Source organism: Gracilinanus agilis, chromosome 2 (genome assembly GCF_016433145.1).
Source record: "Gracilinanus agilis isolate LMUSP501 chromosome 2, AgileGrace, whole genome shotgun sequence".
Lineage (NCBI taxonomy): Eukaryota > Metazoa > Chordata > Mammalia > Didelphimorphia > Didelphidae > Gracilinanus > Gracilinanus agilis.
Genome location: NC_058131.1, coordinates 722,263,500 through 722,286,624, shown reverse-complemented (window position 1 = coordinate 722,286,624; position 23,125 = coordinate 722,263,500). Strand labels below are relative to the sequence as shown.

Genomic DNA, 23,125 nt, shown 5'->3' with positions numbered 1-23,125 from the left:
CTTCCTTCCTTCCTTCCTTCCTTCCTTCCTTCCTTCCTTCCTTCCTTCCTTCCTTCCTTCCTTCCTTCCTCCCTTCCTTCCTCCCTTCCTTTCTTTCTTTCCCCAGAATATGGAAGCCTTGTATAACTCACCACCAAAGGAACAGGGTCCAAACACTGAGAATTTCAGTGACATACCTTAGCATCATCTGGCTTTTACAATTTACAAATGAGGACACTGAGGCTCATAGAAGTTGGAGCACCTGCCCTACCCAATGTCATACTGTTAAGAAGGGAGCAGAGTTAGGATTGGAACTCAGATCCCATAGTTCCAAGATTAGGACCCTATCCACCATACCATACTGACTTTTCTTGACTTCCACAGTGCTCTAAACTATCAAGGAGATAAGTACATGATATGCCTAGGCCCTCCTTCAGTTACCAGCCCACTCACCACTCTCTCATTCCCCATAGTCAATCAGTTGCCAAGTCCTGTTGTTTTTGTCTTTGCTACATCTTTCCTTAAGTCCTGCCAATTCTATATTTGTAGCATCTGAGGCCCCCTTCTCTCCTCTGACTCTGCCCCCATTTGGTATACACCCTCATCACCTCATACCTGGACTATTACAATTACTTCAGGGGGTCTGCCTGCCTCAGGCCTCTCCCTAGTCCAACCCATCCTCCATTTAGCCACCAGTGATTTTCTTGAAGCACCGTCTGACCATGGGAATTTCTACTCAGTAAAACTCCAATGACTCCCTACTGTCTCCAAGATTAAATACAAAATCTTCTTTTTGGCCTCATAACCTGGCCCCCTCCTCCCCTTCCCGCCTTCTTAGCCTTCATTCCCCTCTACTATTTTCTGGCTTCTTAATGGTCTTCTTAGAATGTGGCAACCAGAATTGAGTATACCAGGCCTGATGTGGGCTGAGCAGGGCACAGCTCATCAAAACCGTTGCTGCTACATCCCCCGGGGAACCAGAACCCTCTGAATGGAGTCTTAGATCTCAGGAGCTACCCTAGACCCTAATGCCCCCAGAGCATTAGTCACCTTGCTAGGCTCAAATGTCACCTCCATCATGCCTGCTAGTGCTACTCCCTCCATATAACCTTGGTAATATTTCTTGTAGATTCTGTCAATATTGATATGTACATTCGAGATTGTAAGTTCTCTGAGGACAAGCTCTGTGTTTTATCTACCTTCGTAACCCTAAAATCTAATATGACTCCGATTCCAATCCCCTCCTCAATTCCCATCCTTGGAATCAAAAATGCAGAAAGGTCTCGGCTTTAAGGTTTCACTGGAGAGGTATAGCAAAGAAGAGTGAAAAGAATGTTCACTGGGAGAGCAAGAAGAATGGAAGCTCCCTGAGGGCAGGAACTCTCCTTCTGTGGCTTGTCTATGCCCAACGTTTAGCACAAGGGTGTTGAGACAGTCCCTCGGTGAACTCTTGTGGGCCTGATGGATTGGTGGATAAGCTGTTGTCTAGCCATGCCTGCCTCAGCTGGTACTTGTGGAACCTGAGTATGAGGCTTTCCCTTGATCCTGATTACATTTTCTTTTCTTTTTTTTTTAAACCCTTAACTTGTGTGTATTGGCTCCTTGGTGGAAGAGTGGTGAGTGGTAAGAGTGGGCAGTGGGGGTCAAGTGACTTGCCCAGGGTCATACAGGTGGGAAGTGTCTGAGGCCAGATTTGATACATTTTCTTTTATTCAGTTTGGTCTCATGTCCTAGCCTTCTAAGAGTGCTGAATCCCTTGTGTTTGCTGCCATCCTGCCCTTCCCATTTTGTGCAATCTGCAGCTCATTTCTTCTCTAAGCAAATGGAAGGAGGTTTGCCATGGGCTTTCCCAGATCACCTTGCAAGGGGGCACCCTGGTTCCCAGTGCAGTGTTCTTCTCACCTCATGGGTGGGAGTATTGGCCTTTGATAGGCTACCTAGATGGATCAGGCTGTGTCTTTCTCCTCTCTTTTGTCCCCCAAATGGGCTCAGGGCATTGGGTTTCTATTCGGTTTGGTTGGCTTTCTTCTATTTCAGGAGCAGGCAGCCATCTCCATTAGATTCGATAGTTTGAGCCCCTGTGACCTTGGTCAGGATGGTGCATCCAGCCAGCCGGGCAGAGATGCCCGGAGGAGCTTCTCCTCGGGTGCCTCCATTCTAGAAGGTCTGGGGATGTGCAGGGCGAGCCCCCTTACCCAGAGAATTGCTAAAAATCTTTACTAGTACAGGTCTGTCAAACAAAATCCTCTCAAGGCTTCCCTCTTCGCTTTTCTGGGAATCCAGCTCTTCACTCAGGTCCAAATGTGCCTCACTAGTGGACCATCAAAGCCCCTCCTTTGCCCCCAGTGGCTTTTGTCTGGTCGCCAACTACCATCTGGGGGACCCTCAACCAACCTCCTTCCGCCCTCCACACCACGGAAAGACACATCCTGAAGCCGAATGACTCTCTCTGCACCTCTGCATCACGCAGGGATATTTTTATCCTCCGGTGCTTACCCAGGACGCCATTTTTCTTCGGCTGCATTCTTCCCCCAGCACTTCTGTTATTTAGCGGGTGTCCCAAGGAGATGTTGCTATTGGCGTCTTTGATTTTCCCATCATGCTACTGACAGATCCTTCGATGCGGTGTTTTCTGTGTCTCTTTGGTCTCGGAGAGATTAATCCCCAGCCTACTGGGCGAAAACTCTTCTTATAAGTACTGCAGAGTATGCTCCAGACTCCACACTGCTGCCAAAGTGCTTAAATACACATCTGAGCCGGTGATGCTCTTAATCAACTGCAGTGGCTTACCGGAGTCTCTAGGCTAAACTCTCTCCTCCGCTGACCCTTCATTACCCTTCACGATGTAGCCTTCTCCTCTGTTCCAGCCTCCCGTGCCCCTCGCTCCGCCACACACCCTCTGGCTCTATCCACTCGTCCTCTCTGTTTCTCAGACATGTCATTTCATCTCCCATCTCCATGGCTTTGCCCTGGCCGTGCCTCATCTCTGGAATGCCCTCACTCCTAGAGTTCCACTTTCCCATAAGATGAAGCTCTTCTGCAAGAAGCCTCAGGCAGTGCCTGCACCATGGCAGGCCCCTCCCTGGCCAACTGCTTTGTATCTGACTACTTTGCTGTTTGGACTTCATTGCTTTGTCATGTTGCTACATGTGTTTATATGCCCTCATGGGCTCCTCTGTTGAATGTAAGCTCCTTGGCAGCAGGGATGGTTCCATTTTTACTTAGCCCCATGCCTAGCACTGAGCCTGGCCCATTCATTGCTGAAAAAGTCATTGCTGGTTTATTAACACGCGAAAAACACTTTGTATGCCTTACGGTTCATCCAGATGCCAGTTATTGTCACCATTATTATTGTTATTGTGACGAGGGGAGGAAGAGGAGGAGGAGAAAAGGGGGAGGGGAGGGAAGAAAAGAAGCAGTATGTGGGCAGGGGAAAGGACTGAGGAAACATCATCTGTGTGCAGTGAGGATACATATACAAAGAATGGAGGAGTTTTCTATTCTAATTAGTATTCTTTTTTTTAAACCCTTAACTTCTATGTATTGGCTCCTAGGTGGAAGAGTGGTAAGGGTAGGCAATGGGGGTCAAGTGACTTGCCCAGGGTCACACAGCTGGGAAGTGTCTGAGGCCGGATTTGAACTTAGGACCTCCTGTTTCTAGGCCTGACTCTCAATCCACTGAGCTACCCAGCCGCCCCTCTAATTAGTATTCTTAATATTTGAAGTGGGGAGACAGTGTGTGTGTGTGTGTGTGTGTGTGTGTGTGTGTGTGTGTGTGTGTGTGTGGAGAAGTTAGGCATGCCTGACTCATCTTTATTCTGCATCTACATCTATATCTCGCCATCTATCCTCTCTCTCGCTCTCATCTTTCTGTCTGCATACGTATATAAAGAGAGATACAGAGTAAAGCTAAAGTAGATAAATGCAAGATGGTTGGGGGCGCTAGCCGTTCGGGGTGTCAGGAAAGATCTCGTGTGGAATCTGGCCCTTGGACTATGTCCTGAAGGAAGAGTTGGCGGCTACAGGGTGGAGATGAGGAAGGCTGCATCCAAGGCATGGAGAGAGGAGATGGCGTGCCATTGTGATCGCCAGAAAATCGTCAGAGATGTAGAAGATTTTTATAAGTGCCATTCAGTAGATTCCAAGTTGTTTCTCCCAGTCAAGTTTGAAGGTCAGTAACACTCGGTGGGGTGTCTCAGCTAGCAGGGACCTCAGCCAACCTGTGCTAGACCTGGTGCCTGAACAAGAATCCTTTCTACGGTATCCCCTACGAGGAGAGCTCCTCGTTCCTCTTAGGGCCCAGCCTCATTGCTAGCAAGTTCTTTGCATTTTCCCTAAAAGGATCTCTGCCACCTCTCCCATGGCTACTTGTTCTGTCTTCTGCTGACCAATGAACAAGCTTCTTCCTCATGACAGTCCTTCATCTCCTTTCCCAGAGCTGCCACAGCTCTTCTCCAGGGAGTGTCTTTGTTTCTTCCTTTCTTGCTTCTGGTTTCCAAGAGCCTGGTGACGATGTGCTCTGTAGTTTCGGTGAGATCTGAGACGATGGTATAACATCATTGTTATTGTGACCTTAGAAACCACTTCATTTGCCCCCTTCCTTTCCCACCTAAGGACGGAGGGTTCAGAGGTTCTCGACATACCTGGGGCCAACTCTCAGCTCTCCTGACCAAGGCTGTTGTTCTTCTCATATAGCTAGACTGACCCGACAAACACCTCGGGGAGCAGCAAGCCTGCAGGAAACTAGCTGGGGATGCAAATTGAACCAATCTGCTGAAAGGCATGAGCTCTTTTCTCCCTCTCCTTACTCACGGAGTCCAACAGGGCAGAAGTTTTAGCAATAAATGAACTTGGCAGAATATTTGCATTTTAGATGGGTTATTCAAAAGCACCAACTGATAAGAATTATTATTAGGAGTAGCTCTGAGAGAGAATAACACAAGCATCTGTGCTAGAAACTACACAGGTTTCTCATTTAAGTCAATCTGCCTTTATCTCATTGTATATAGGGGCTTCCTGGGCCCCTTCTCCTGTGTATATAGAATTAGGGGTCAAAAATCCAGAGCCAGAAAGCATCTTAGGGGCCACTGATCCAATTCCATCATTTTGAAGATAGGGAAACTGAGGCCCAGAGAGATTAAGTGACTCAACCAATCCCACAACTGGGATTTGAACTTAATTCAAATCCAGAATGCATTCTACCATAACACATTGTATCTCCATCCCATGTTGCCTCCAATATAAGTCTATATGTGTGTAACTATGTCTTTGGGAAAGGGTAAAGGCAAGTCAACTCAAACATCTGGGTACTGGTTTTGGGGAGCAATGATGTGAGCATGGGTGTATACCCCAAAAGGCAAATGGAAAGTTTGTCCAAAAGATGAATAATGGGTCAGACATCCATTGGGAATGGTCAAAAAGGGCATCATGTTCAGGATCAAGAACTCCATGTCTATGGGCCCTTGGGAAAATCATATTACTGCTGTATGCCTTAGCTTCTTTATCTATAAAATGAAGGACTTGCCCTCAATAATGTCCCCTCTAGATCTAAATCTAGGATCCTTGTCTCTAGGATCTTCCATCCGCTACCTAGTTGGGTAAACCTAGTTAGATTACCCAACCTTTCTTAGGGGGCAGTTGATGGTGGAGTGGATAGTACTGGACCTGGAAGACCCAAGTTCAAATGTGGCCTCAAATACTTATTAGATGGAAAATAATTAGATAGAAACCTGGGCAAGTCATTAAACCTAATTTACCACAGTTTCCACATCTACTAAATGTTGTTAATAATGGCACCTACCTTCCTGGGTCCTTGTAAGGATCAAATGAGATAATGTACATAAATATGAGTATTTAGGGGCTCCAGAACTTCTTGGAAAAGAAAGAAGAAAGAAAGGAAGGAAGAGAAACTTCTTGGAAATTCCAAAGTAGCTTTTGGACTCCACATTATAATCAATTGCATACGTGTAAAGCTATTTTCAAGTACAGAGAGATTTGGAAAAAATGCCATAAGTGAGATGCAGAGATTGGTAGTGGCTAGAGAACTGAGACTTTGAACAGGAAGTCCTTAGTTCAAGTTCAGCCTTTGTCACATGCTGTATGTGGTTAGACAAGTCTTTCACATCTCAGTGCCCAAGGCAATTATCATAACTTAAAAAGAAGGGACAACTCTGCACTGGGCTAAAGGAGCCCATAATAGAATTCTAATACCAAAGTAACTACTGCTCAGCCTTGTCTGTCTCCTCATGACCCCTTAGACTATCATAGCACAGCAAGCCCTTCTATCCTTCACTATCTTCCTAAGTCTGTCCAAGCTCATGTTTATTGCTTCCAGGACACTATCCATCTCATGCTCTGCTATCCTCTTCTCTTTTTGCCTTCAATCTTTCCCACTATCAGAGTCTTTCCAATAGAGTCCTGTCTTCTCATTACATGGCTAAACTATTTCAGGATCAGTTTCATTATTCGTCCTTTCAGTGAAGGGTCTTAATTCATTTTTTACAATATTGACTGATTTGATCTCCTTGCTGTCCAAGGAGCTCTCAAAAGCCTTCTCCAGCCCCACAATTTGAAAATGTTAATTCTGTGCTGATCAGCTTTCCTTATAGTCCAAATCTCTCAGACATACATGGCTACTGGAAAAACTCTAGGTTTGACTATTATGCAGACCTTTGTCAGCAAGATGATGCCTCAGCTTTTTTGGTATTCTGTCCAGATTTTCTATAGCTTTCCTTCCAAGTAGCAAGCAGTTTCCAATTTCATGGTTGTAGTCGCCATCTGCAGTGATCTTTGAGCCCAAGAACATAAAATTTGAAACCACTTCCATTTCTTTCTAGTCTATTTGCCAGGAAATGATGGGATCAGTTGCCATGATCTTTGTTTTCTTTTTAGTTAAGCTTCAAGCCAGCTTTCACATTCTTTAAGAAGCCTCTTACTTTTTCTTTACTTTCTGCCAGCAGAGCAATATCATCTGCATATCTGAGATTGTTGATATTTCTCCTAGCAACCTTCATTCTGGTTTTTGATTAATTCAGCCTGGCATTTCACATAATGTCCTCTGCATATGTTAAATAAGGTGACAATATATGTGGTGTACTTCTTTTCCAATCTTAAACTAATCAATTGTTCCATCTTCAGTTCTAGTGGTTTCTTCTTGACTTCCATACAGGGTCCTCAGAAGACAAGTAGGATAGTCTGGTACTCAGATCTCTATGAGGACTTGCCCCATTTTGTTGTGATCCACACAGTCAAAGGCTTTAGTTTAGTCAATAAGGCAGAAATAGATATTTTTCTGGAACTCCTCCCTTGCTTTCTCCAGGAGAATGTTGGCAATTTGGTCTCTAGTTCCTCTGCCTCTTTGAAAACCAGCATGTTCTTTTAATAACTCTCAGGTCACATATTGCTGAAACTTAGCTTGCAGACTCAAGCATAACCTTGCTGATGTTTGAAATGAGGAAAGTTATTCAGTAATTTGATCACTCTTTGGCACCTCCCTTCTTTAGGACTGGGGCATAAACTGATCTCTTCCAATCCAGTTTTTCAACTTTGTTAGTGTATTGAGCACAGCACTTTCATAGCATCATCTTTTAGAATTTTAAATAACTCAGCTGGAATTCAATCACCTTCACTGGTGTTATTATTTTAACAGTGTTTCCTAAAGCCCACCTGACTTCATTCTCCAGGATATCTGGTTCTGGATCAATAACCACACCAGCATGGTTAATTGATGCTATTAACATCTTTCTTGTATAGTTCTTCAGTGTATTCTTGACACCACTTTTTAATCTCTTCTGCTTCTCTTAAGTCCCTCCCATTTTTGTCTTCCATCCTGCTCGTTTTTTCATGAAACGTTCCCTTGATATCTCTGATTTTCTTGGAGAGCCCTCTTGTCTTTCTCATTCTTTTGTTTTCTTCTATTTCTTTGCGTTGCTCATTTAAGAAAACCTTCTTCTCTTTCTTTCCTGTTCTCTGGATTTCTTTATTCAGCTGGGTATATCTTCTTTCCCTTTCCCTATTTCCTCGGCTATTTTTAAAGCCTCATCAGATGGCCATTTTGTTTCTTGCTCTCCTTTTTCTTTCAGATGTTTCTTGTTGCTCCCTCCTGTACAATACTGTGAACCTCTGTCCATATTTCTTCAGGCACTTGATGTACCAGATCTGATCCTTTCAATCTAGTCATCACTTCTACTTCATATCCATAAGGGATGCTGTTAGGCCATACCTGATGATTTGCCCTACTTCTTTCAATTTATTGTTCACTAATTTTGCAAATGAACTAGGCTCTTTGCAGGTAGGCCCTCGGTCAGCCTCCAGCAACGGAAATAAGTTCTGAGGTTTGTTTATTTTTCCCTTTAAAGGCCAATTATATAGGCATCAAAGTTTAAGTAAACTTATTGGGCCATCAGTCATCTCCTAAATTGAATCACGCTCCCAGTAGAGAAAAATTGCACACTCAAAGAAATAATTTAATTACTTATACACACACACACACACACACACACACACACACGCATTCATGCTTGCACACACAAACACGATTCATTTGTTCTTCATTTACCAAATATTCCCAGTTCCCTTTTTGTTTGCTTACTTGAAATGACCCAGGTAGAGACAATTATTGTAATACTCTCTCCTACCCCATCCTACACACAGAGAAATTGGTGGGATCCCTATGACTCCCAGGCTTCTGATATTTTTTCTGTCTCATTTTTGCTCCCATCCATTGGCAACTTCTTGTATTTAAAAAAAAAAACAACAAAAACAAAATTTAAAAAAAAACCCATCAGTAACAAATCCCTTATAGCTCAAATGACTTACATACTTGCTTCTTTTTTCATTTATATTCAGGCAAATAATCTAGGCTGCTCTGACCTGAAGTCAACCAGAAATGTCTGGGTCCTGGCAGTCCTTGGGGAAATATTAGTCCAAGACAATGGGGTCACATCGCAGCAGACTCGCTCCTTGTGTTATATACAACAAAGGCTGGGTTTGGGCTTTAAAATGGAGTTTAACAGAGACAAAGAACTTTCTTACTATTGAGTTTGAAGTTCAACCAAGGTCATGGCTATGCCCTGGTTGGCACAACCACAAAAGAATTGAGCCCAGAATGGCAGAAGCCTGGCTCTCTGGGTCCTTCTAGCTTCACCAGTGCCAGTCATTCTAATGGAATATAAAGGACACCTTCCTGATTTAGCAGTACTGTGCTCCAGGTGGTAGACCACGGACAGAAGGCAGAGTCTGAGCCGGACACTGGCTAGCCTCAGGGATGGTAGTCCAAGTCAGTGCCCAGGAATCGTTGGACTAAACACAGTACAATAAACAGTTAGTCCAAGAATGTCACTGGGGCAGAACAAGGAAATGAACAGCTACCCAACTGAAGCCAGAAGCAGTTGGAATTAGAACGTCTCAGAGGTCATCCAGTCCAATCCCTTCGTTTTTGTAGATAAGGAAACTGAGGTCATACAGGCAATAAATAGGTGCTAGGTGAGAGTGTAAAGTAGATAGATAGAGCACCGGACCTGGAGTCAGGAAGACCTGAGTTCAAAACTAATCTGAAGCATTTATTAGCAGTGCGATCCTCAAAAAGTAACTGAAATGGGGATGATGAAAATAGCATCTACCTCACAAGATTGTGACGAGCAAATGAGATATTTGTAAGGGTTTTGTAAACCTTAAAGCATTACCTAATTACTAAGTATTGTCATTGTCATTATTTTTAGCTAAGTTGGAATTTGAATCCAGACCCTTGGAGTTTGAATTAGTCCCTGCTTTTTCTCTTCCATACTATCTCTCCTAGGAGAGACTGTGTGGTCCAGATGTAAGGCCAAAGCTAAATAGAGAACAAACACAGATGCCCAAAGGGTCAGTGAAAGCCCAATAATATTAAGGATAAAGTACATTCAGTTCAGACTGGTAGGCTTGTGATGACTGACATGATTGTGAGAAAGCTGACATAATAATCAAGGATTTGGAGTTGGAGGATCCAAGTTCAAATTTCAACTCTTCAAACCAACCGTGAGATCTTGCAGAAATTCCCATGTCTCTCTATGCCTCAGAGTCCTGATGGGCAAAATGAGAAGCCTGGATAAGATGACTGGGAAGATTTCGTCTAGCTCGAAGTCCCTTGTCACACCCGTCTTCCCAGGCTCAGATGGGAACCTTTCAGAGACTAGAAGAAAATCAGGCACATCTCATTTGGTTCTGTAGGGAGGCATGGAAACAGACCCTGGTGATGAGACCTACTGAGCACTTTGTGTCTTCAGAAAACATTCATTCTATTGGCTCTGCCTCTACTCTCTAGTCTTTTGCTTGACCTTTTCTTTTTGCCCCTAGAAGTCCTCTTCTCCTGCCTCTATTCTCCATTTCCCATGATGAGATTCTCTGCCTCTTGGAATGACTTTTTATTCATTTGTGTTTACAGTACTTTGACCTTTCTTTATCTACAGAGTGTAGCCCCTCCATAGAATGTCTGTTCCTGGGGGGCAGAGTCTGCCCTGTTTCCATCTCTGTATCTCCATCACCTAGCATTGTTCCTAGAGCATAACAGGTCCTTTATAAATGCTAGCTTAATTGAATTAAGGCATACCTATTCAACAGCAAAGTGTTCTCCAGGAAAGTTGGCCACAAGAGCTACTACCAAGAATGTTAAAGGACTGACTGAGAAAACCAGGTTCCAGGAAATAGCAAGAATAAGGAGACGTTCTTAGGAATTGTCACATTTTCCTGCCATGACCAAGAAGCAGGCTGGTTTCCCTCCTAACTGGGGAGATAAATAAAGGCTTGCCAAGAAAGACTCCACACTCTCCTGCTTACCAGGGAAAATGGGATGATCCTCCTTAACGAAGACCAGAAGGATTTTAATATGGAACAATGAAGAAAACGGTCTGATGAACAGGGTCTGAAGAATGGGGGGAAAGATTTTAGCCTATTCCAAGAGGTTGAATGGGGAGGGATGGTACATAGAGGGGAGAGAGAAGTACCACTGGAAACTTGGATAAAAATAACATGGCCAGCTTTCCTAGAAGAAGATGGAGTGGGTCACTCTGAACAGGAGGGAACTGCCTATCTTCCAAGAAAGTGTGAGGTGGTGTCCTGGTAGCTAGTGGGCAAGTGGTCCTTCAGCAAAGTCTGGAGAAAGAGTAACAAGGTTGGGGAAGACACTGACTTCCTGCTCAGAGCTTCTGGACAATTCTTGATAAAGGCAATGAAGATGGCCACAGGATGTGATGGAAACCATCTGTCAACTTAAAAGAAGAATTTCCCCATCTGGTGATTTGTGTGGGCACAACGGATATGGTCAGAAGAAAACTCGGGAGTAGTCTTGAGGATTATAGCATCTTGGGACAGAAGCAAAAGACTTTAGGAACTCAGATGGTGTTTCCATCATGGCAGCTGAAGGAAGGCAAGAATTTCAGAAGAGCAAAGTGGTTCAATTAGGGTTGAGATTAGGAAATGACGGGAAGTCAGTCTTCAGGCTCATGCCACCATCTACTGGCCACACCCCTTCCCTTCAGAGCATGCCATCAGCCAGTACTCTACTCACTATATTTTAGTGCACAATTTAATTGAATTGGATTTAATAGAAAAGTAATAGGATTAAAAGCATGAAAGGCATGAAAAAGGGAATGGGACTTTGCATTTGATCCCCAGCAGCAACCCTTCCCAAAAGCAGAAACCACTGTGACCTGGAGACATCTCTCACACTCTAGCACTGGATTTCTCTGTGAAAGAGAGAGGATGAATGCCTTCTGCCTGTCCTGGCTTTTATTATCCCAGGGCAAGAAGAAGAAGAAGAAGAAAAGAAGAAGAAGAAGGAGGAGGAGGAGGAGGAGGAGGAGGAGGAGGAGGAGGAGGAGGAGAATTGAGAGAAACTCCCAAAAGAAGCACCTGTTTTCCTAAAGAACAGTGCTGTGCACAGAGTCCAAAAGAAGCCCATTGGCAAGCAGTGATTAAGAGCCTACTGTGTGCCAAGCCACTGGGCTGTGCTCTGGAGGTACAATTACAAAGGATGACACCACTGGTATTTGAAGGAGGATGGAGATGATGGGTGCATAGAGAAGGATATCTAGCGTAGATGGAGAAATATTCTCAGACATACACACACATGTATACATACACACAGAGAAAGAGAAATTTTGTTATTGTCTGTTTATTAAATACGTACTATAAACTATATGCTCTAAATAGAAATTATATTACTTTGTCTATATGATGCATGTGTACATATATATATATACATATAAGCATGCATATATGTAAGTACACATATGGTAGGAGAAAAAGGGTTCAAGGGAAAATCATCTTATACTGGGAATACCCTATATAGGTCTCTGAGAACTCCCAGTGTGGAAACTCCTTTCCCCAAGGCAACCTGGCTATATTCCTTTGTACACTATCATTTTAGAGAATAGCTTGGGGACCCCAAGAGAAGTCTTTTTTATACATGGCATGCCAAAGGTAGGACTTGGGATCCTAGACTTAGAACTTGAAGTGATTTGGCATCCATCTTGTCCAACTCCTTCATTTTGCAGATGAGTAAACTGAGGCCCAGGGAGGAAGTGACTTGCCTAAGGTCTCTCAAAGACAACCTTTTGAACAAGTGGAACAAACCCACCACTCTTTCCTGTTCCACCACTCTAGCCTTTCTCGGCTTGTACTCCATCTACTAGACTTTCTCAGTGTCTCTTGTGAGAAGGTAGAGCCCATTTTTCAAAAGCAATCTGAACGTTTTCCTTTTTCTTAAAACTTCTGCCTCGTCCCCCAAAACATTTTGCTTCATCCATCTGCAAACCTCTGTGTCCATCTAATAGAAAAAGCAGCCTTGGCTCCTTGTCCAATTGCTGCTTCCGATATTCTCAGAGGGGTTTGTGGATTTCCATTTTGCCAGGAATCAGATATGCGAGGCCAGAGATGGCCGAGGAGAGCTGCCTGCCTTGTTCCCCACACAATATCCTGGAAATTTCGTCCAGAACAGGAAAAATCAGTCATCTGGGTCCCCAGGCTTTCCCTTGCCTTTGTGCGGAGTGTGATGCTTGGGAGCACTCAGCGCAGAATGTGCGCCCACCAATAGGGGCCTCTTTGTGGGAAGCGGGGTGGGGGGGCTATTGTTTTGTTTCCTCCTCCCGCCATTTTCCATGTTCTTACTCCCCCTCCGTCCAGCCCAAATGAGACCTGCCTTACTCTGGAAAGTCACATGGGACCAAAGCACCAAGAATGGATTTCTCTTCAAGTGAAGGCTCTCCGTGCTTTTCAGTGGAAGCCCCTCTTCTAGGAGTAAAAGAATAGAACATCTAGGAATGACCCTTAGGACCTTTCCAATGGTCTGTCTCCACAGGACTTAGTCACACAAAGCTCTGCCTCATTGTTTGCTTTTCCAGGCAGTCCGGGCTCCCTCAACAGTCTCCCTCACCCCGCCACCCCCCGCCATTGTTCTCTCGTTTATGGAGTGACAAGTGGCCTGTATTCCCTCAGTGTCTGCCCTGTTTCTCTTCCCATTTCCTGAGGCCACTAGCAAGGCCTCTCTTCCTTTACTGTGCCTTTCAGCTCCAGGACCTCCAGGGTAAACAAGCATCATGAGTCTAGTGGCAGCCAGCCCAAGCCATCCCCCATGAAGCTGTCCATCACATCTGCATCCCCCTCACTGTGGACACAGTTCCCTCCATCACTGCCATCTTCTGCTCGCTTTGTGCCCATTCCGGATGGCCTCCTTCTCTAATGGCATTCTAAATCGAGTCACAGTAGAAAAGCAAAGACAATTAATATCTCTGTTTCAGCAGAAATTCAGGCAGGGATCCTAAGCCAGTGCTTCACGGAGGCAGGTAAAGTCTTCACTGATTCCAGAGGTTTTAAGCCTGGAAGAGACCTGAGATGTCATCTGACTGGACCTCTCCCATTTTACAGATGAGGAAACTGAGGCCCAGGGAGGGGAAGGGGGGGCTTGCCCTAAGTCACATGGGAAATAGGATCATAGTCAAAGGATCATCTGATCCAACCCTCTGGTTTTACAAATGGGAAAACTGAGTCTCGGAGAGGTGAAGGAACTTCCCTCAATTCACAATTATCAGGTAGTGAACTGGACATTGAACCTAGGGCTTGTGATGCTAAATCTCTTTCCATTGTGCCATGTGTAAAAAAGCCTGGGCTATTATTGGGCCAGTCGAAAAGTAGAGGGCTCTACCAGCTGTGTGTGCTCCGGAGCAAAGAGTGAAGGATTTTGTTGATTTATCCCTCACAGCGTGCTGGATGGAGCCCCTGCAGAAGATTTATTTGGGGTGTATGGAGGGAAGTTGCTCAGGCTGAGTAAGGCAGGCATACTGAATCATTGGAAGGAGAGCCTTGCAAATGAGCTCACAGACCCACTGATGTATTATCATCTCCCCTTGTGCGGGAACCACTTGGCAGGCCCCCAACCAGTTTTTTTAAACTTTTCATTTCCTACCAATATTCACTCTGCAAAAGAAGGAACTCTTGTTCTTAAAGATGCTACAACTACACTACCCAAAGCTAATCACACCTCAGTACTCTGATGATGCTTTGGTCTTCTCTATGTGGACTTTCCCTTCAGTGATATAGATGGCAATCCTTTCCTGTGGCCTCGTCTTGTTCATATCCTTCCATGCGTCTCTCACAGCAATACCCATCACTCTCAATGTGCTGGACGCCTTCTGGTTCTATTAGTGCCTCGGAGAAGCCATTGTGGCCATTGAGCCGTCCGATGGTTTCTCACTCAAGCTAGACAACCCTCCCACATTTTTTGATCACTCATTGCCCTCATGAGCTATTTGATGCCGCTCTTTGATGATTATAATCATAGTCAAGTTCATTTCCTCATGGCCCAAGTCTGTCACTGGTTCTTTCTCATTGATAGAGGCTCTGCCTCCCTCCATCTGTGTGGATCCCAACCCATCAGCACCTGCTCCTCTGTGACCCATATATCCCTTACAGAAGGCCCATAATGTACTAGAGGCCTTCCTCGAGGCAGAGTTCTTTACCTGGGGACTTCTTTTTAAAAATCTTGATAATTCTGTTTCCATATAATTGGCTTCCTTTGTAGTCCTACATATTTTATTTTATGCATTTCAAAACATTGGATTTCACCAGACTCTCAGAGACACCTATGACCAAAAAAGGCTACCTTGCCCTCTGGTAAACTTTAGCCATCAATAGAGTGAACCATCAGATGGGTAAGGGAACCTTGTTCTGCTTGGCCCCAAGAGCACGTGTAGAAGTTGCAAAGAGGAAATTTAGGACTGACATCAGGGGAAAAAAATTCTCTCTAATGAGACCTGTTGCCCCCCCCCCAGGTGTTATGCACTGGAAAATGTTATTTTAGGAAGCGTTCAAACAAGGGCTGGATGGCCAACTGCAAGATCTTTTGCAAAGAATATTCTCAATGAGACATAAGTTGAACCTTGAGGTCACTGAGGTCCCTCTCGACTCTCAAATTCTGTGACTGATCATCCATCGTGGCACTATCTTTTGCTGTGAGACATGATGCTTTTAGGGTCTATTGCAAAGCACATGATTCTTGGCCTCCACATAGAATTGCCCCCTAGAGGACTGTGGTTTTAGACTTCTCATGTCTGTTTTTTATCCGTTTCCCCCTATTCTTCCTCCTGTAGTCATGAAATCCCAGAACCATACATTTTGGGAATTGGAAGGGAATTCAGTGGTTGTTAGTCTAAGCCTTAAAGGAAAGGCATCTGTGTTATATCCTGGTAAGTGGCGTTCCAACCTTGCCTGAAGTCCAACAAGAAGGAGGCACCACCTACCTCTTGAGGAGGGAGTACTTCTGGGAAGCTCAAGTTGCCAGCAAGATTTTCTTGACATCCAGATTAAACTGACTTCTTTGCAATTTTCATCCATTGTTCCCAGTTCTGTCTCTGGAGCCAAGGAGAAGAAGCCAGAGCCCCCTGCACATGATAGCCCCTATGACCCTTGGGATAATTTTCGAACTCTCCCTCTCTTTCCCCTGCCTTAAGTCATCTCTTCTCCAGCTTTTTTAGCAGCTACTTTCAGCTTCTGTTAGTATATGTGACTGTCACTCCCTCCATGCCCACCTCTGCCTTTTTGTTGATTCTGATCTCTTATGGGCTTGGAAAGCAGAAATCCAGAGAAGTTCTAATCGTAAGTGAACCAAAGGAAGTGAGACTCAGTAGGTGCCTGAGGGACCTACCTTGGAGTAAAGGGCATGGGCTTTAATACAGGGCTCTGCCCTGGACTTCTCTCTCCCCTCTTCCATGACAATCTCATGAGCTCCCTTAGGTTGACTTATCCCCCCCCCCGAGTAATAACTTCCAGGACAAGCTATCGGTATAGGAAGGAAATGGGACATTTTAGAGACTTCTATCTCTCATGGTTACGATATTGTTTTGTTTGGTTCTTAAGATTAAAACAAAACAAAGCAATTATTGATATCTTCCCTCTTCCTGACCCAGATGATCATCCCCTAAAACAAAAGAGAAGAAAAAAGAGAGAGAAAAGCAACTCAGCAACACTAACCGATGCATCATACATCAACCAAGCACATGTATACTGTGATCCACACCCCTAATTCTCCCCCAACACCATGAAGAGAGGCAGGCAGCACTCATCTCTTTCTTTGGGACCAATGTCCATCACCATAGTTATACTGAATTCAACTCCTTAGTTTGGAGCATTCTTGTTGTCACCATTTTTGCCTTTCATCAAATGGTTTGTTTTTCAAATAAAGTTTAGGACTTAAGGAGGTTAATCCTTAACCTTAATTTTAACCCAAACCCAAGTACCCAGAGCCAGCCATATTCTAGGGGTTTGGAGAACTGGCATTCAAATGTGCTTAGAGAGAAGAACCATGTTAAAAAGAAAAGAGCTGAAAGATCTTCATGATCCTAACCTGCCTGTGCCTCAGTTTCCTCTGTTGTAAAAAGAGGGAAGTGGATAGATCCAAATCTCTCTCCAACTCAATAGCTATGAGTCATGAAATAGGGAGGCAGAACCTGGGTTTTTCCTCATCATAGGAAACTCCCAAGAAAAAGAGAAAGAATTCCCTCTACCAATGTATGTTGGCACCTTCTCTGTGTCTTAGATCTCATGCCTCATATAGATGTCAGAAGGAGGATTCTGTGTCCTCCTCACTCCACAAAATGGGGGCAATAATAGCTGGCTTTGAGATAGCTCTCTAAATATTTAGGATTGGCTTCCTATGTTAAAGAATTGTCAGGATACTTTGAACATTAAAGGTAAAAGAGGCGGCTTTGGACTGGCCATGAAGTCAAGGAAGGCTGGGTTCAAATCCACAGAACAGAAACTTTGGCTTGCACTAAGTCAGTCAGGACCTATTCACTGGTATGTCACTGTCAATGGAGTAAAAGGACTGGACCCCATAATCAATCCCCATCTGAAAAGTTCTAACACACAAGGTATGGGCACAGCCCAAAGGATCTAGGTCATGCTAACTTATAAACATATGTGTACACACACACACACACAAATGCAGATGAACTGCAAATATTGAAAGGAAATAAGAATAGAGACAGCATAGTATAGTGGTTAGGCAACTGGCCTCCAAGTAAGGAAGACCTGAGTTCAAGGGCTGCCTCTGACACAGAAGATCTGTATGACTCTAGATAAATCACTTACCTTCTTGGTATCCCAGACAAATTTCTGAGACGTGAGTCACAGAGAAGGGGCTGATTTGCATTGGAAGAGGGAATTTCCTCCCCTGGGAATATCTTAGACTGATAAGAATGGATCTGACCCAAATACAACAATAATAATAACTGGCATTTTCACTGGGTATTAAGGTTTACCTGCTAGCCAACATGGGCATAATACTTGAAGGTTTGCAAAGCCCCTTAATGCCCACTCTGTCAGCTGAGTCTGAGTCTCCCAACACCGGATCTGGAGACGGAAGAACCCTCAACTCAAATTCATCCTGTGACATTTCGTGTCCTTTGGGGAAAATGACTCAACCCTCTTACGGCTCTCTGCCTTCTCATCAACTGAGATGGGACCACAGAACTGGGGAGTGGGAAGACACCACGGTGGCCATCTGGTCCGAGAGAGATGGTTAGCCTCAGTTCCATGGGCTAGAAGTCACTGGTCCAAAGATGTAAAGGAACTCTGTGGACTTTAAATGGAGCTATCTCAATGCTAGTTATTATCCCCATTTTATGGATGAGGGAACTGAGACTCAGGAAGCCTAATGGATTTCCGGTGATTTTCCACAGGAAAGTGAAGTGTTGGGGGCAGGATTCAAACCCAGGTGTTTCCTGGTTCTCAGAGTACACCGCTCTCTGCGATGTATGGTACAATAGTGTAGTGGAGTCTAAAGCCTAAACAAGACATGGGGGGGGCTTCATAGATTTCTCATGTTCGTAATATACAAAAACATGCATTTGGCTAATTGCTCTTTACAATATTTGGACCTAATCTGCCAGGAAAACATTTGCCATCTTATTACTGTCTGTGTCCTTCCCCAGGTGTAAAGAAAGTGTCAGAGAAAATAGCCCCTTCCCACACCCCCTCCTGCCACAAACACCCTGAGTTTAGGTGTTTAATCTCTGAGGTTCACCCCATGCCTTTACCATCAAGCAAAATTAGAGGACTTGAAGGTGTTACTTCCATGATCTCATTGGAGTGTTGTTATCCCCATTATATAGTTGAGAAAACTAAGGCCAGAGAACCTTAGGAGAAGAGATTTAAATGTTTAAGAGACCTCCAAAGTCTTCTAGTCTAACCTAATTTTGCAGATGAGGAAACTGAGGCCAACTGAGATTAAATAACTGTCTAAGGTTCCATAAATGAGAATGAGCTAAATTGAGATTTAAACTCCAATATTCTGAGCCTAGTACCAACCGTCTCTTCATTTTGCCATGCTGATATGACTTGCCCATGGGCACACAGCTGGTAAGTGGTGGGATTTGAACTCGGGTATCTTCTGATCCCACATCCTGTGTTCATTCTATGCTGTTGCCTCAAGTATGAATAGCACTCACGGACTCATCTGGGGAGCTCCCAAGAAAGGCTCTGTAGCAATCTAGAGAATGTGTGGTGGGGGGGAACAGTTTGGGAGACAGAGAGCTCCCTGTATTCGGGGCTCAGGTATCTGCTGTCCAGCTCTGGGGTCACCTGGGGACAGTTGTTAGAGTTCACTGTACAAGACGAGGAGTCTCCATTGGTTTTTTAGCATCATTTTCATTTTATTTTTGATAGAAACAAAAGCATTTTCTGGAAATATCAAGATGCAACAAGGAGAACAGTGCATGGCTTTATCAGCAACCCTAGTGGGGCCCTCACCCATAAACGATTTTGTTCCTGATGTTTCTGGCTCTCCAAAAGATGATTATCAATCTAGCAAGTCTTTGGAATCACAAGAAATTCAGCCACAGCAGTTTCTGAAATCCAAAGTCCCCTTACCTGACTATCTCTGTCCCTTAAAAGCTCTATGTCCCTCTTCACAGGAAGACATTGGGGTGCCAATAAAAAGCCCTTTCCCCCCAGGTAAGCAGCCAAGAAGGTAGGCAGTAGCATACTCTTTTTAATGACATTGGTATTAAGAGATCTACAAGGACCCCTGTCCTATCGATGACTGGATGCTCTGCATAGCTTGGGGGGCCCTGTGACCCCCTGGGGGAGGAGCTCAACTTGCCCAGATAACTCGGCGCACAGAAGCCGAGCCCTCTTCACCGACACTTAGAAAAGACCCTCGAGCAGTAGGAATGGATGGGACCTTCCAGCTCGCCAAAGGTCTGGGCACTGGGGTGCCACGGGACAGAATCGGTTCTGTTGCTCTCCCATAGATGCAGCCTAAGAACGACCAATGAGCATTTAATAAGTGTTTGCCATGGGTCAGCCTGGGGATACAAAGAAGAGCAAAAAACACTGTCCCTGCCCTCAAGGAGCTCACAGTCTAATGGGAAGAAGGAGGTGGACAACTTGCAAAATGTTCTATACTAGCAGTATATGGACAGAAAAGATGGGAAATCATCTCAGAGGGAAGGTACTACAGCTACGGGCACAGGGAAAGGCCTTCTGCACCGAGAGGGACCAGGGCTCATAAAGCCTTGTGGAGCTCAAAACAGGACATTGAAATTGAATATTGAATTATCTCTCCATCTTTCTCTCTCTCTCTCTCTCTCTCTCTCTCTCCCTCTCTCTCTTTCCCTCTCTCTGTCTCTCTCTGTCTCTCTCTCTCTCTCTCCCTCCCTCTCTCTCTTTCTCTCTCTCTGTCTCTCTCATTCTTTCCCTCTCCCTCCCTCCCTCTCATTCTCCCCTCTCTTTCTCGCTGCCTCTCTCTGTGTCTCTCTGTCTCTGTCTCTGTCTCTCTCCATCTCTTTGTCTCTCTCTCATTCTTTCCCTCTCCCTCTTTCTATAGCTCTTGCCTACTACTTCCTACGGCTAGGAACGTCCCTCCATAATAGCACGGTGCCTCTCCTCTGGTCCATAGTTTGGAGTGGTTGGGGGGAAGGGGTTTATGGGCTCTACCTGTGTTTTCAGTCACAAGGGAATGTGCCCCTGATGAGGAACCTCCTCTCCCAGGAGAAGCATCTTTTTTTGTACTAGAGAGAGACTTGCCTGGCTACCTACTAAGAGATTACATGATTTAGCTGAGGTCAGCGAGTATCTTTGGCAAGACCTGAACCCAGGTCCTCCTGACTCCAAGGCCAGTTCCTGCTTTACTACCCCGCCCTTTTCTAATTATACACAGTTGGGGCCTAATAAATATTTGTTGGTTGACTGACTCCTCGTCCTCCTCCTGCTTTGGGCAGAGGCCAGGAGCAAGCCCAGGCACGGTGTGTCACTTGGATTTAGGCACTGATTTCTTGAACTTTTTCTTAAAGGGATGCCAGACTAGACCTCATAAAAGGTCATTAACAATATGGCGGGACAAGATCATTCTAATTAAGTGCTTGGAGGAGTCAGGGACGCTTTGGGGGGGACAAGCCTGGGGGGGGAGGGAGGGAGGGAGGATCATTGGCCAGCCTGTCTTCCATCGTCAGGGCAACAAACAGAAGAGGGACGAATACGCCCCCCAAATGATCTGGAATAATTATGAGGCTGCTTAAGGATGAGGCGAGGCGTGCAATAGAACAACGTGTTTTCGGAGGGAGCGAAGGGCCATTTTTCGATCAGAAATCAGGGTGGCCGCCAGAAAGGTCCCCTCAGAGTCCCCGGGAGCCCCGTTTAACGTGAGCGGCGCTCGCTGGGGCCCAGGCAGGAGAGACGGGCTGCCCTCCTGCTTGACCAGGCCCATTCGTGAGCTGCTGCGAGGCCTCCTAGTTTCCAAACTGCTTTGTGTGTCCGCCGGTGCTCGCACCCGGGCAGCGCCTCCCAGGGGGCCCCAAATGGATCTGTGCTTTTCTCTTTCAGGGGATTATAGGTGCTGCGACCTGGTGGTGAAACTCAAAAAGTACCAGCATCCCATCAAAGAGGAGGAGATGATTCCGGACGCCCCGCCGGCCCCCTCCGAGCCCATGAGCCCGCAGAAGCCAGACGTAGCCCAGGAGCAGGATGTGTGTCCAGAGCCAGAGCTCAGTGTCTTTCCTGTCCACTCCCTGACCCTAAGGGTAAAGGCCCCGAGTTTGCTGGCAGCCCCCGGGGTCCTCTCAGGGCCTCCTCACATGCGTCTGTGCCTCTGATAACGGACGACACGGTGGTAGAGGCGTCCTCTATGCCGCCAACCTGCCCGTCCAGAGGCCGCGCGGAGGCCAAGCCACAGGAAGCGGCCTCGGATCGGGAGCTCGACGCCCACCCGTTTCTGCCATCCTCCGGCTGGCCCCGGGCACGTCACCCCCTCGTCAGGCCCTCCGTGGCTCCCTGTCCAGCTTTATAGCCTCTGAAATAGCCGACTTGGATGCCCCCCTCCCCAAATCCATTTCAAAGATAAGGAGAGACCCAAAGGGAGCAAACCACTGGTTCAGAATCTCCCAATAGTCCACGGAAGAACTGGGGCTTGAACCCAGGTCTTGTGTGGCTCGCAGGGCAGCCCTCCGCTACTGTGCCGCCTGCCTCCTCTTACCCATCGGAGTGGCCAGCGGGGCTCCCCCTGGGGAAGACGAGATCTTCCTACCCCCCACGTAGGGACGTGGCACCCTGCCTGCTGCGGGCTCCACAGCCTCTTCCTGGCACTTAATCCGCATTTTCCTTGGGCCTCTTCCACCCACGAGAGCCCAGGAGGTCTCTGTGCCTGCCTCGCCCCTCCCGCTTTGTCCCAGGGAGCCCAGGACCACCCGGGTTTTGTCGGTTGTCCATGATAAAGGGGGCGGGAACGGGTGTTCTCCCTGGTAGCCCCGATGCGAGTCCCCCTCGGGCCCCCCAGCCACTGGGAAAGCCCCCCGCCCCGGCCCACCCCAACAGCATTCCTCACAGGTGGTGAAGGGGGCGGGGGAGCGGCCCCCCTCGAACCCTGCGCTCTTCTCTCAGCCTTTCCCAGTGCAGTCAAACCTCTCTCTGTGGCCCTCAGGAAGCCCTCGAGGTCTACAAACCGCAGTTCATCTCTCGTTCGCAAGAGCGCCTGAGAAAACTGGAAAGCATGGCCCAGCAGAGGAAAGCCCAAGGGTGCGAGACCCCCAGGAAGAAGCCAAGCCCGCTCCCCCTCCGGCCCACGAAGAAGAAGCAGTACACCATCCCGCACCCCCTCAGCGGTGAGTAGCCCCCCGCCACTGGGCACGCTGGGCCCGGGCTGGGGCTGCTTTCCAGAAAGCAGAAGGCTTTGGGGTGGGGGGCAGGCCTGGGAACTTCCCACGGAGGGCAGGACCCAGCCTGGGCATTTCCGTGGGCAGCCGGGCAGCCGGGCTTTCCTTTTTGTCTTTGGGAATGTCAGCTCCTGCTTGCCAGGCTCAGGCCTCGGGCACCTGCGCCTCTGGGGGCCCCCCGGAGCCCTCTGGGACCACCAAGGCGCCTTTTTCAGAGTGGGGGAGGAAAGGCTTTCTCTGTCTCTCAGGGAAGCAGGCCAAGTGTCAGAGCTGCCCCGAGCGCAGGGCTGCCCCGGCTTGGGGCCTCCCCTTCTTGGGGCCTCCCCTTGGGATGCCACCCGCAAGACACAACCCCCGCAGGCTGGCACCCCACACCATCACGAGTCTCCCTCTGAGATGCGCCTCAGGGCAGGGGCCCCCCTTTCCCCTCCTCGGTGCCCCCAGACCTCCCCGCCAGACCTCCTGTCCAA

General features: G+C 46.5%; 1 protein-coding gene across 1 annotated transcript in view; it reads left to right on the top strand.

The window, feature by feature from the left end:
* C2H10orf90 (chromosome 2 C10orf90 homolog) overlaps positions 1 to 23,125 on the top strand; it is a 293,189-nt gene that overhangs the window by 211,755 nt on the left and 58,309 nt on the right. Inside the window, exons 5-7 of the mRNA XM_044659242.1 lie at positions 19,174 to 19,461; positions 21,331 to 21,527; positions 22,424 to 22,604. Of these exons, the coding sequence (XP_044515177.1) occupies positions 19,174 to 19,461; positions 21,331 to 21,527; positions 22,424 to 22,604 (666 nt within the window). The remainder of the gene's footprint in view (positions 1 to 19,173; positions 19,462 to 21,330; positions 21,528 to 22,423; positions 22,605 to 23,125) is intronic.